The sequence below is a fragment of the Triticum urartu genome, chromosome 2A (assembly GCF_056163025.1).
Source record: "Triticum urartu cultivar PI428250 chromosome 2A, HENAU_Tu73, whole genome shotgun sequence".
NCBI classification, from domain to species: domain Eukaryota; kingdom Viridiplantae; phylum Streptophyta; class Magnoliopsida; order Poales; family Poaceae; genus Triticum; species Triticum urartu.
In genome coordinates this window covers 25,394,402-25,408,133 of record NC_141874.1, presented here as the reverse complement: position 1 = coordinate 25,408,133, position 13,732 = coordinate 25,394,402, and the positions used below count along the sequence as shown (strand labels likewise).

At 50.0% G+C, this 13,732-nt stretch overlaps 1 protein-coding gene across 1 annotated transcript; it reads right to left on the bottom strand.

Annotated features, from left to right (window-relative positions):
- Positions 1-1,000: 1,000 nt before the first annotated feature.
- LOC125540717 (protein GOS9) lies at positions 1,001-1,968 on the bottom strand. Its single transcript, XM_048704298.2, has 2 exons — positions 1,675-1,968; positions 1,001-1,518 (listed from the first exon to the last, which is right to left on the bottom strand). The coding sequence occupies exons 1-2, from the start codon at positions 1,903-1,905 to the stop codon at positions 1,276-1,278; spliced, it is 474 nt and encodes a 157-aa protein (XP_048560255.2). The 5' UTR covers positions 1,906-1,968; the 3' UTR covers positions 1,001-1,275.
- Positions 1,969-13,732: the final 11,764 nt, after the last annotated feature.

The following is a 13,732-nucleotide window of genomic DNA, read 5'->3' as shown; positions in this document are numbered from 1 at the left end:
ATCGTGCCCTGGCGGGCCGTGCCGGGCCAGGCACGATTACAATGGGCCGTGCCGTGCCGTGCCGGGCCGGCCCGTTTGGCCAGGTATGCCGCACAAGCCCTCCTGGCACGATGTGGAGGCCTGGAAGCTCCAGTCGGACCGTCGTCGGGCCGTGGTGCTCGAAGCAGGCCCGCGAGCGCGGCGCCCTCTCCCGCAGCGGTGGAGAGAAAAAGAAAAAGTGATTTTTTTTGCACATATCTCAACATAAGATCGATGGATATAGTATCAACTGAGACTTAACGAAGTCTCAGTCGACTGAGACTTAGCAAGACTGTATTTTAAAACATCATTTTTTTTCTCGGATTTTACTGTTCATCCTGGATCAGTGGAGCCCGGGATCACATACTCCACGTCCCCTGTTCTTATATATTTTCAAATGGAATATAACAACTTGTTGTGTTGCATTGCATATATCTTCTCTTGTTCTAGCATGTCCTCCATTCTTGTTCTTGCACGTCCACCGATTTTTGGTGGGTCAGTTGGTAAACTCAAAAAAGTTGCACCCAAGGAATTTTTACAACATTTGATGCCGGGATGCACTACATCGGAATTTCCAGTCATTTGTATCCGGACTTTATTGAAAGATCCAAAGAACTTTGTTGGCTTCACATCACATAACTTTCTAACAAGTTGTCCGATCTTAGTTAATGAAAACTGAAGAACTTCCAGTAAGTATAAATTAGTTACTATGTTGGCGGAGTTCGTAGAGCTGGCTGTGCGTTGGTCTTGATGCACGCTCGTGTCGCCACTGGTCACTATTTCCTTCGTCACTAGTGTCAAATAACATCTTACATTATGAGACGAAGGGAATAGTTGGCTTTCTATTAAAGGCGGGGCAGAAATGCATTTTCTCTTCATTTTTGTGAATAGAAATTCCTTTTCTCTAAAATCTTAAAAATCACAGAGGAGAAGGAGAATAAATACGTTTGTGCAAGATTAAATCTGCCTCTTGCAAGTAGCATTTCGTATTGTCTGGAAATTACTTACTTGCGGAATTAAACTTACTATTGCAAGCTTAACCAATACAACAACAAACATCACCAACATTTTAAACATCACGCGACCAATCACATGCACGCACGGGGAGCAACCAGCTAGGCTGGGTAGCTAGCGTGCTGCCGCCTTATTGAACAACAACGACATACATGCACACACACGGACATAGTAACCTTCTAGCTAGTCTGGTTAGCTAGCGAACGCAGTCATATGTAGATCATCATACATATGATGCAGCAATCAAATCTTGAGATAAGCACCAATGGCGCTGAGGTAGTCATCAGCTTGGGCGCAGAAGGCGACGATAGAGCCGTTCATGAGAGGGATGCGGAAATGGGTGTCGGCTCCAGCTTTCGGCCTCACTTTTCCGAACGGGCCATGGTGCTTCTGGGCGTCGGTGGTGCGGAAGGTGAGCGAGGTGATGTATCCGTTGTAAGTGTACCCGGAGAGCTCGGTGATACGCACATTTGTCAAGTGGATAGTCTGCACGTACACATAATCACAAGAAATAACAAACGGTTAAACATGGATTGAGAAATTATTACCCATTTACCAAGAGTAAGTTATCATCGAGAAGATGTAATAATCCAACCTGCTAATGTGCACAGTATATATTTTGTTTTGACGTGGAGGGAGTACCTTGCTCTTCTGGCCAGGAAGCGGGGTGCCCCATGGACCTGCTTTGTTCACATGGTTTTTGCTGTCGACGAAGGTGAAGGATATGGCGTTGATGATCCCTTCGTGGCCGGACGTGCTCCAAATCTCCAAGCTCCTAAGGCTTGACGGCGCAGAGCTCGTCAATTCGGCGATGTCGTAGACATCACCATTTGACCCACCAAACATGCCAACCTTCACCCCATATGTCGACATCGGCCGCTTGTTTTGAGAGAGATCGGTCGCTAGTCTTTGATGGAAAGGCTATGGCTGCTTGCTTCTTTTTTGCTCCGGAACCAAGATGCCGGACGTTATTTATAGATAGAATTCAATAGGCCGGGTTGTTCAAGTCAAGTCAAGTCAATGCCTTATCATGGCGTCCCTACGTACTCTACCCATATGCAACCACTAGCTGCATGTCATTGATTCGTACACGAAATTTCCTACTCCAGTTCCTTCTTCCAGAGGTTCGTTCTTGGTGCATCACTTCTGGTACTAGGGACCCCTTTATGCATTAATCCGCTAGTGCCCCTATTTTCGCTGCAATTTCTAGACCTAGCTCTTCCGAGTCACTGAACCAGCAGGTCTTAAGATTGACGAAGTTGCGTGAAACCTCATAGTTGACGGGCATGCTATATATATCGTTGAAAGAATAGTGTCGAAGAACTTGAAACAAATTCAACATATGCGAGCATTCGTGTCAAATCTAACACTTGAAGCTGGGTCGGTTTCAAGCAAGAGACCTAACCATCTAAGCAATGCTCCAAAGATGACATTTTGGACCACCCGTTGTAGCCAATTATCATGAAACCAACTCCTGAATCACCCCGCCACATCGGGATCCAAGTCGTCCGCCTTGACATACAATATCTTTTGCTCCTCAGAAGCTTCCTTGGTCGCAAGCTTCCTCTCCTCGAACTTAATCTTCTTATTTTATATTCCTAAGAAGATGCCAAATTTCTCCACTTTTTTTCTCCTTAATGCCATTGCGCTTGGCATATGATTCCTCCTTCTTCGTCACGATGTCCTCAAACTTCTCTGTCATCTCGGCCGCCGCCCCTTCTCGCTTCTAGTTCTTTGTTTCCCGCTTTCCTCCCCCTTGACCAAGCCACATGGGTGGCCTGTGCAAACCCTCTAATCGACGGATCACCACCTTCACCACTTGCTTTGGCGTGGCGGTCTTTGACGGGAATGGGCAATGGTGCTCCACTTGCTTTCTGCATTCAACTTGAACCAACAATGAATCATCATGAATGGTTTTGCATCGGAATAGTGAAGGGAATGTCCAAATGCGTGGGTGCCAATTGGGTTTTTGGGTGGGTTTGGGGTATCGGAGTGTGACGTGATGGACATCCAAACTCCCTAGAGCTCCCCAAATTTTAGGCGGTCTGCGGGATTTCAAAAATCCGGACTGGTCAGGTTCGCTTTGATGATCATAGTGAAAGTAACTTAGCTAGTAACATAACGTACCCCAATACAAAATTTACTTATGTGGGAAATAGTTAATGAGGAGAGAGAGACGTTTGTGGTAACATAATGGGTTACCATAAGACTACTCATAGTGGGAGTAACATATTTAACATGCATGCCACATAAGCAAAAAAAAAAGATGTGGCAAACAATTAAAGAGGAGAGAGACAAATAGAGTAACATAATATGTTACCATCACATGGCATTTTCCAATTCAGAATGGCCCTACAAAGTAATAAATGAAGATATCTATGTTAATACCCCTATGACACTACCCACTATGAAGGTAGTAACATAGGCTAGCACCATATGCATGTTACCATTCTAAATTACTTTCCACTGTGACTAGCCAACATAACACATCCGAGACAAAATGAATCTACATCTAAATAAATGAAACGTGCATGATATCACACATATACTACAAATTATATAGGTAGTAACATAGACTAGCATCATATGTATGTTATTTTTTTTTGCGGGGAAAAAAAGGAATTCATTAATTAAGTGGCAGCCATGTCTGCATTACATAGGTCCGGAACCTCGTCCGGCCCAGAATGAAGCCACACCGCAGTGCGCTTCTTTATTCGACCAAAGTTCGCTAAAAAATGACTAACAGTGTTTCGTTCACGCCTCACAAGCTTAACTAAGAATTCACCATGTTCCCGAAGATGCGAAGTAATCTCGCGGATCAACATCATATGCTCCGATCGGTCGCCAATACCTCCTTCAATTAGTTTTACCACTTCTGCGCAGTCCGTTTGAATCACAAAAGGCAGCTCAGACCACTGGGTAGCCAGCGAGATGCCTTCTAAACATGCAGCAAGTTCAGATTCTAGTGGTGATGCACACTGCCTTAACTCACGGCAAGACGAAAAAATAATATCTCCATGTTCATCCCGGAGGACCATGCCAGCTCCTGCAGTTCCGTCCTTGGCAGAAAAGGACCCGTCGATGTTGAGCGCAGCCCAGCCGGCCAGCGGTGCCTCCCATCCAAGTGATGATGGCTTCTCACGCTCAACATGTGATAACAATTTCCTGCTGTACAAAGGCGCAGCTACCATTTATCCTTTGATGTTATTTGTCTAGGTTACTCCCAATATAACCGGCTTTTTAGTCGGCAATCGAATGTGCATTCATGAGATCAAGTTGCCACGCTTAATCAATGAGATCAAGTTGCCACGCTTAATCAATTAATGTGCCTCGCTGCAAATGGTGATCGAAGACGGTGTGAACGGCATAGACGGACGTGGATTCTATTGATCGGTAGTGCACCAACTTTCTACCGTTAATCAATGAGCAATGAGTATGCATGGCAGAGTAGGAGTTTATTAGAGTATCTGCAGTCGGACATAGCAAATCTGACCCCTTAAATGCCAACAGACACGTATGGCCAGTGATTGGGCGTGTCCGTTTTAAGCCTTTATTTTTTCGTCCATGCAGCCACACTCCTCATTTTCTTCTTCATATGTCAGGTAACTTAGACGTGATTGGTGGAGATGAAGAGAGAGAAAAAATGAATAAAGAAATAGAAAAGGTGGTCCGGGTAGGTTGCGTCCGACACCGCAAACTGACCGGACGCGTTCGCAAGCCCTTATATCCACCCTACACTGTCTTTAACATGAGGGTTCACGAAAAATCCGGACGTATAGAGATGATATGAGGGGTCTAGTTGGGTCACTTTTTTTCTTCTCTTTCCTGTCTGATCATTGTCCGGCACATTTGCGGACATTTGAGAAGGATTTGAAGATGCCGGTTATAGATGCTCTTACTATACTATCATCCATCATTAAGAGCAACTCCAATGGGGCGACCCATTTCGTCCGCCGCCGTCCGTTCGGGTCGGCGCGGACACAAAAGGCGGCCCAACGCGCCAACACAAACGGACGCGCGTCCGCTTTTCGTCCGTGGGTGACCCATTCCTGGCCCATTTTTGAGCCGGATTTACGTCGGCGCGGACACGCGACGGACGCGCGCACGCTCGCCTTCTCCTCCCCCCGGGCTCGCTAGTTGGTGGCACATTGGCCTCCCCCATCCAACAGCAACCCTCGCCCGTCTCCTTCATCGCCGACGCCGCCGCCCATTTTTGCCGGTGTCGGTGTCAAAACCGGCGAATCTCGGGTAGGGGGTCCCGAACTGTGCGTCTAGGCCGGATGGTAACAGGAGGCAGGGGGCACGATGTTTTACCCAGGTTCGGGCCCTCTTGATGGAGGTAAAACCCTACGTCCTGCTTGATTAATATTGATGATATGGGTAGTACAAGAGTAGATCTACCACGAGATCAGAGAGGCTAAACCCTAGAAGCTAGCCTACGGTATGATTGTTGTTCATCCTACGGACTAAGACCCTCCGGTTTGTATAGACACCAGAGATGGCTAGGGTTACACAGAGTCGGTTACAATGGTAGGAGATCTACATATCCGTATCGCTAAGCTTGCCTTCCACGCCAAGGAAAGTCCCTTCCAGACACGGGACGCAGTCTTCAGTCTTGTATCTTCATAGTCCAGGAGTCCGGCCGAAGGTATAGTCCGGCTATCCGGACACCCCCTAATCTAGGACTCCCTCAGTAGCCCCTGAACCAGGCTTCAATGATGACGAGTCCGGCGCGCAGATTGTCTTCGGCATTGCAAGGCGGGTTCCTCCTCCAAGTACTTCATAGAAGATTTTGAACACAAAGGTAGTGTCTGGCTCTGCAAAATAAGTTTCCATATATTGCCATAGAGAGAATAATATTTACACACCACGGCCAAGTCTTTATTCGAATCATTTTACTGTCCCACCTCAGCGCGTTTAGCGAGGCGGTTTCCTTGGCACATCTTGTTAAAGCAGAGATCGTGTCCCCTTATTCCGGGATTCTCATCAATACGGGCGTGGGTAACCCAGTCGTACCCGTTGGTATGTTTTCTCGATCAAAGGCGAGTCCCAAACGGTCACGGGGAGGGCCCTTGGTATTCAACCTCTTATAAAGAGACCAAGGCCTTACTCCTTTCTTTCAATCTCAAACGAGTTCGCCCTTCGCCTCGAGTTCCAACACCCAAGGCTCCAGATTTCAGGCGCTTCGGACCTTCGACAATGTCCGGTTCCGATCTTCGAGGCCGATGGATGCCCTCCTCCGTCACGGAGGAGGACGTGCTGAAGTTGAGAGAGGCCAGGTTCTTGACCGGCGAAATCTCGCATAGGCTGCCTGCTCAAGGGCAGGTCATTCCCACTCCCATGCCTGGTGAGAGTGTGGTGTTCATGTCTCACTTCCTTCGGGGGCTAGGCTTCCCGACAGATCCCTTCGTGAGGGGGTTCATGTATTACTATGGGCTGGAATTTCACGACTTAGCCCCGGAGTCCATCCTCCATATTTCCTCATTCATCGTCGTGTGTGAAGCCTTCCTCCGTATTACTCCTCACTTCGGACTATGGCTCAAGACCTTCAAAGTAGAGCCGAAGATGATCGAGGGATGGCACGCGGAGTGCGGAGGTGCTTTTATAAGCAAGAATGCTGGTGCTCCATGGCCCGAGGGCTCTTTTCAAGAGGAGTCCAGCTTATGGCAATGAGAGTGGTTTTATATTACCATCCCCAGGAGCCCCAAGTGGGTGGCGCCACCTGCCTTTCGCCCAGGTCCCCACCACAGCTAGCGTCATGGGTTAATAAAGGACTGGACTGGGGGCCGTCCAAGGACGTGCCCTTGTTGCAGGGCCACATTCGAGATCTCCTAGAAAGAGATATCAGTCTGGTCGTGGCGACACAGGTTATGCTGATTCGCCGAGCTCTGCCCTGCAAACGTCGCCCCCTCCGCCTGTGGGAGTTTAATCCAGAGGGACCACGAGCTCTCCAACATTTTATGGGCGCGACGCCCGTGGAGATGTACAAATTGTTCTTCGGATCACAAGTAATGTGTCCGGACTTGACCGAGGACGCAGGTCTGAGCTGCAACCGCCCGGATACTCAAGTAAGTAGCCCCATGCCCGGACTCGCAATCCACATATTTATCATAAAATTGCCCTTAAAAGAGCTATCCCTTAAACAGGAGTGGATAGCGAAAGCAAAGCTAATCAGGTGTCCATCTCCCCTCCCCGAGACCACGCCGGGTCCCGTGCTAGTCAGGATGTTGGAGGTTGTGCCTTCGGAGGAAAGCGAGGGAGGGGACAAGGAAGCTACGGCCTCCTCGAAGGAGGCTGTTTGGAAGGGAGGAATCGAAAATTCCTCTCCTCAGGGGAAGAAGAGGACCGCCTCTAAAGACCTGGAGACCATGGCCTCAAAGCGGGGGAAGAAATCTTCGCCAGAGGGTCCTGTGCTGGGGGATGCTTCGGCCGAATTATGCCCTCAAGGGGATCAGCCCTCCACCGAGCCGTAAGTAGAGAGGAGTTTTTCTTTTTAAGAGATGAGAGAAATCCTTGCTTTATATCTGAGAAAAGTAATCGAAAATTTACCTTGTAGCTCGGACCTTAGCCCTTCTCAGCAGAGCTCGTCTTCGATGGATCTTCTTCCGGAAATGATGGAGAGCAGAACGCCTCCCCCTGCCGTACCACCTTGCGAGGCAGGCGACCCTGAGGTATCGTCACGGAGGGTTTCTCCGAATCCGGCAGGGCCGGAAGGTAGTCATATGGCCCCCCAAAGCCCTCCGCGTCCGGCCTTCTAAAAGGGCCATCGGACGAGTCCAGCACCGGCTGGTGCGCGGTCGGAGGAGCTGAAGGATCTGCTAGGGAGAGCATCTATCTCAGAGGAGCACCGTGCATTGATGGGTACGGTGATTGAGAGGATTTCATCCGCGGAGAGCGGATTGCACGAGGCCGTCAGGAGTTTACTGACAGGTTTTGAGGTACGCGAAATAATGTACCCTTTTGGGACAGTTGCCCATAAATAAGATGCGCCCTGTGTAGATAGTAGCCCCTGAGACTCTGTGCGTTGTCAAAAGTGACGGCGCGCAGAGGATCATAATCCCAGGTCTAATATGCCGCCTTCATACGCAGGTGGCGAATTGTCGGGTGGCCAGCCGGACTGATGAATTTGCCGAGCTAAAGCGGCAACTTGACGTGGCAGATGCCGACATCGCGCTTGTCAACAAGCGGCTTGACGAGGCACAAGGTATGTAATTACTCCGGCGGCACCTGGTAAGAGGAGCTTTACGCCAGTATCTTACAATGTGTGCGCTTGATGCAGATGGTGCTGCTGCCATGGAGAATCTTCGGGCAGAACTTGCCCGAGCCAAGGAGCAAGCCAGGAAAAGTGATGCGGCTGCCGGAAAGGCAATTGAAGAGCTGAAAGCCGAACAGCCTGCTCACTGCCGAAGCAAGAAGGAAATGGCCGAGATGGCTGTGAAGCTGAAGAGCGCCGCTGACCGTTGCAAGCTTCTTGAAAAAGAAGATCCGACGGAATGGATGGACCTGAAGAAGGCCGTTGCCGATGCCAAGGATGCTCGCTCTGCGATGAGAGCTATGAAGGAGGAGCTGCGTCAGGCCGGAGAGATCGCGGCTGGAAAGCCCTTTATGCTGCGGAGGAAGTTCTGTGATCCTAAACATGCTCCATTAGACCAGATGTGGAGTACGGCGGACACCTATCTGGATTTAGCAGCGAGTGCCTCAGATGCGGCCGAACACTTCTGAGATCAAGAAGATCACGAAGTGGAAAAGCTCTTTTGGTCGCAGTTCCACAATCCAGAGCGTCCACTGTCATTAGCCGATCGTTTGGCCGAATGGGCCGAGCTGAATAGGTTGTCCGGACTCGCCATGAAGTATGTCATGAGTCATCTGTGGCCAGAGAGGCCAGAGCCGAAAAGTTATTTCAACTTGGTGCATCAGTTCCTTGGTGCGGTGCCGCATATCGATGCGATGAAGAGGTCAGTGTGCATAGAGGGTGCGCGGATGGCTCTTGCCCGTGTCAAGACATACTGGGCGGAAATGGAGGCCACCGCTGTTGCATCCCCAGACTCGGATGGAAGCCGAGTACCTGCCGAGCACTATTTTCAGGAAGTTCTACAAGGCGCTCGTTTAATAGAGACGCAGTGCTCGAAGGATACTATATTCGAATAGCATATATTATTGTAAAACAATATTTTGATAAATTGTAGAAGCTTTTTATACTTGTGCCTGCAAGTATTATAATACCTCCTGTGCGGCCGTTTAACATATATGTATATATAATCTGAAAGATGGCAGTCGTCGGCTTCAGCCCCCACGCACATAATGCGGGGGTGTTCGCAGAAGGCGCATTTTCACACTTGATCCAACGCCTTGGTCCTACAAAGGAGGTGATAGCGCAGCGAACTAGGCAATCGGACTATGATGCTTTATCACTTTCACTTAGCCATAGGAGTTTGACAGTGAGGCTACTTATATAGCCCCTGGTGGCGCCTGCGCTCTCCCGAACTCGGGGCGCGTATGTGCCTGGTCAGGAAACGACCCTTCATTGATGAGGAGGAATTCTAAAATTCCGGTAAGTCATCGAGTGGTTGACCAGTCTCACGTTATATCATGACAGTCCGTTTTCGGCTTTCTCTACTGAGGTGCTCGCCTGACCGAACCGGGGCACAATCGCAGTAGTTCTCCTGGTGCCGCCTTAGCCGATAGAGTGGAACGTAAGGTAGCAAAGTACAGGAGCCGGGCAAACCCAACATTTGACCAAAGACATGATTCGGAGCTGATGCATATAAGGCCAAACTCGCGATGCCGAACACTCCCTAAGGTATTCAGTCTTTATGAGGACGGGCGGGATAAGGCCCTTAGTAATAAGCCCCTAGTGTCCAGGTACGTGCAAAACTCTAACGTGGCCACATGCCAAAAACGCCAGCCTCCTCCTTGGTTATACCAAGAAACCAGGGGATGTGTATCAACAAGAGACAGTAAAAAAGGTTTACGCAGGGTCTTAATCTGAAAAGAATCCTTGGAACGGGTCCGTGCTGCACGTCTGCGCCTGTGTCTCCGTTGTGCCGTATCCTGGACGGGCGTAGCACGGTGTTCATCTGTAAAAGAGAGGAACTTAGTTGAAGAAAGATCGTGCTGAACATAAGTTATACTAAATAAACAAAGTATAAATCGAAATGGGTAAAATTGAGCTTTATTGTCTCTTGTTTTATATGCGCGGAGCCCCTAGTACAGGGGTATATGGCTATTAAGCCTTTATCAATTATATGTTTATGCCGGACTCGTCTAGCCGTGTCCGTGGTCTTGACGACCTATTTAGGTGCTTTGGCTGGTGAAGCCGCTTTATTGTGGGGCTGTCAAGGCAGCCGCACTGTCTTCCGCGCGAGAGGAACACTCAATGTTTTCCCTTTAATGAGATGATGCCTCGTGGACTGGGCATCTTAAGCGTAAGAGATGCATAATGCGGTATTGCGTTAAAGCGGGCGAAAGCTTCGCGTCCCAGCAGTGCTTGATAGCTACTTGAGAATGGGGCGTTGTGGAAAGTTAGCTGTTCGCGACGGAAGTTATTGGGGGAGCCGAACATAACTTCTAGCCGGAGAGAACCCATACAGCGGGCATCCGGGCCTGGCATTACCCCTTGAAAGGAGGTTTTGCTATGGCGAATTTTTGTTGGGTCTATCCCCATGTTGCGGATTGTGTCCTGGTATAACAGGTTTAGACCACTGCCGCCGTCCATCAGGACATTTGTAAAGTGGAGTCCGCCGATTATTGGATCTAATACCAAGGCAGTCTAGCCTGCATTCCGGATACTTCTAGAGTAATCCTGATGGTCGAAGGTGATCGGTTTTAACAACCATTGGCGAGACTCCTTTGGGATAGGCCGTATGGCGCATATCTCTGGTGGCACCGTTCTGTTCGTCACGTGAAGTAAGTTTACTGTTTTGACTTCTTGTGGGAAATCCTTTTGTTTCCTGGTGCTCTGCTTGTGGGGTTCGTCATCGTCCTTACTTGGTGTGTCGAGCCCCTTGTGTTCGGCATTGAGTTTGCCGGCTTGCTTGAAAACCCAACAATCTCTGTGGGTATGGTTCGCAGGCTTCCCGGGAGTACTGTGTATTTGACATATCTTGTCCAAGATTTTGTTTAAGTTGGATAGCTCGTCCCTGTTATCCTTCAGGGGCGGCTTTCTCTGATTCTGCCGCAAGCTTTTGAATCCGGCGTTGACCGCCATGCTCTTTGGGCTGTTTCCCTTATTCCGGCGCTGGTCCTTGTTGCGTCGGGGTTTTCCGTTTCCATCCCTAACTTCGGATGTACTTGGGTTGCTGGTGCTACATCTTGCCAACCAGCTGTCCTCTCCTGCACAAAAGCGGGTCATGAGGCTTGTTAATGCGGCCATTGTTCTTGGCTTTTCTTGGCCGAGGTGTCTGGCGAGCCTTTCATCTCGAACGTTATGCTTAAAAGCTGCTAGGGCTTCGGCGTCCGGACAGTCGACTATCTGATTCTTTTTAGTAAGAAATCTGTTCCAGAATTTCCGGGCTGACTCTCCGGGCTGTTGAGTTATGTGACTGAGATCGTCTGCATCCGGAGGGCGGACATATGTCCCTTGAAAATTTGCCCGGAAAGTATCCTCAAGCTCTTCCCAACTTCCAATGGTGTTTTCGGGAAGGCTTTTGAGCCAATGCTGGGCTGGCCCTTTAAGCTTGAGGGGTAAGTATTTTATGGCGTGGAGGTCATCTCCTCTGGCCATGTGTATGTGGAGGATATAATCCTCGATCCAGACCCCAGGGTCTGTTGTTCCGTCGTACGCCTCTATGTTTACGGGCTTGAATCCCGCTGGAAATTCATGGTCCAGCACCTCATCGGTGAAACATAGGGGGTGTGCGGCACCCCTGTATTTGGGTGTGCCATGATGTTTGGATATTTGTTGTGTTGCATTGCTTACTAGAGCTTGCTTTCTTGGCCCGTATATAGATCTGGCTGGGCCATCTTTTTGATGCGGATCCTTTGGTGGATCGCGTGCCGGCTTGTGTGCGGCGCCGCTTGCCGCTCCATGCTGGCCATGCGGTCGTCCATCCGACCGGATGGCTTTCCTATTTTTTGACTGCGGGGCTCTAAGGCCTCCTCGTCAAATTCAGGCAGTAGCTTTCGCTTTGGATAGCTTTTTGTGCGGCGACTGCCGCCATATTTGTCTGCGGTGTTGCGTACTTTGCTCCATTTGATTCTGAGTGCATCTTCCGCAGTTTTGAGCTTCCGCTTCTGCTTTTTCAGGCTATGCACAGTGGCGACGAGCCTTTTGTGGAGGTTCTTCTGCTCCATGAGTTTATCCGGCGTAAGGTCGTCCGGACTGTTGTTTTCACCGGGGACGGGGTGTTCGGTTTGTTTATCCAAGTTGCCCTGTTCGGACGCTTGCTCGAAGGCATGTTCGTCGTCCGCCGGCTCGTCCTGCTCTATGGCTGGGTCTGTATGGCTGCTGTCTCTGTCGAGGCGGGGCTTGGAGCGGCGCTTACGTCACCGCTTTGATTGCTTTTCGAGTGAACGATCCCTCGTTGCATCCCTGTGTTCCTCGTTGTCACTTCTTTTGGGTGTGTCCACCATGTATACATCATGGGATGAGGTGGCTGTCTAGTGCCTTATAGGCATCGGTTCATGTTCATCTCCTACATCGTCGTCCATACCGTCGATGTCTTCGGAGTCGAAGTCGAGCACGTCGTTTAAATTATCGACAGTGGCTACGAAGTGGGTGGTGGGTGGGCATCGAATTTCTTCCTCGTCCACATCCCAATCCTGCCGGTCATAGTCCGGCCAGGGCTCTCCTGACAAAGAGAGAGACCTGAGTGAATTCAGAATGTCGCCGAAGGGCGAGTGTTGAAAGATGTCTGCGGCGGTGAACTCCATGATCGGCGCCCAATCGGATTCGATCGGTAGGGGCGTGGAGGGCTCGGAGTCCGAAGAGGAGTCCGGCACCTTGGAGTCACGGGCTTCGCAGATGACAAGGCTGGTGTTCGGCTTGATCTCCGTAGAGATTGCAGCCCCCGAGGCGGTGTCTAACCACCCATCCTCGATTGGTGTGATCGGCTCCGAGCTAGGGTCGGAGCGGACACAGATGCGGCCTCCAGGGCACTGTTCGGCGGCAGAGCTAGATCATGCCCATCGTGACAGTGCGGCGCGCTCGGGTGTGGCTCGAATCCGTCGAAGATCAAGTCTCCGCGGATATCAGCCGTGTAGTTCAAACTTCGAAATCTGACCTGATGGCCAGGGGCGTAGCTTTCGATCTGCTCTAGATGACCAAGCGAATTGGCCCGCAGCGCAAAGCCGCCGAATATGAAGATCTGCCCGGGGAGAAAAGTCTCACTTTGGATCGCATCGCTGTTGATGATCGGAGAAGCCATCAGGCCTAAAAGTGACGACACAGAGGAACTCTCAATGAAAGCACCAATGTCGGTGTCAAAACCGGCGGATCTCGGGTAGGGGGTCCCGAACTGTGCGTCTAGGCTGGATGGTAATAGGAGGCAGGGGACACGATGTTTTACCCAGGTCCGGGCCCTCTTGATGGAGGTAAAACCCTAAGTCCTGCTTGATTAATATTGATGATATGGGTAGTACAAGAGTAGATCTACCACGAGATCAGAGAGGCTAAACCCTAGAAGCTAGCCTATGGTATGATTGTTGTTCATCCTACGGACTAAGACCCTCCGGTGTATATAGACACCGGAGAGGGCTAGGG

Coding starts and splice junctions, on each gene's coding strand:
- LOC125540717 (XM_048704298.2), bottom strand. CDS start 1,905: ATGTCGACATATGGGGTGAAGGTTGGCATGTTTGGTGGGTCAAATGGT. Junction 1,519..1,674: donor TTCCTGGCCAGAAGAGCAAG/GTACTCCCTCCA, acceptor GTGTACGTGCAG/ACTATCCACTTGACAAATGT.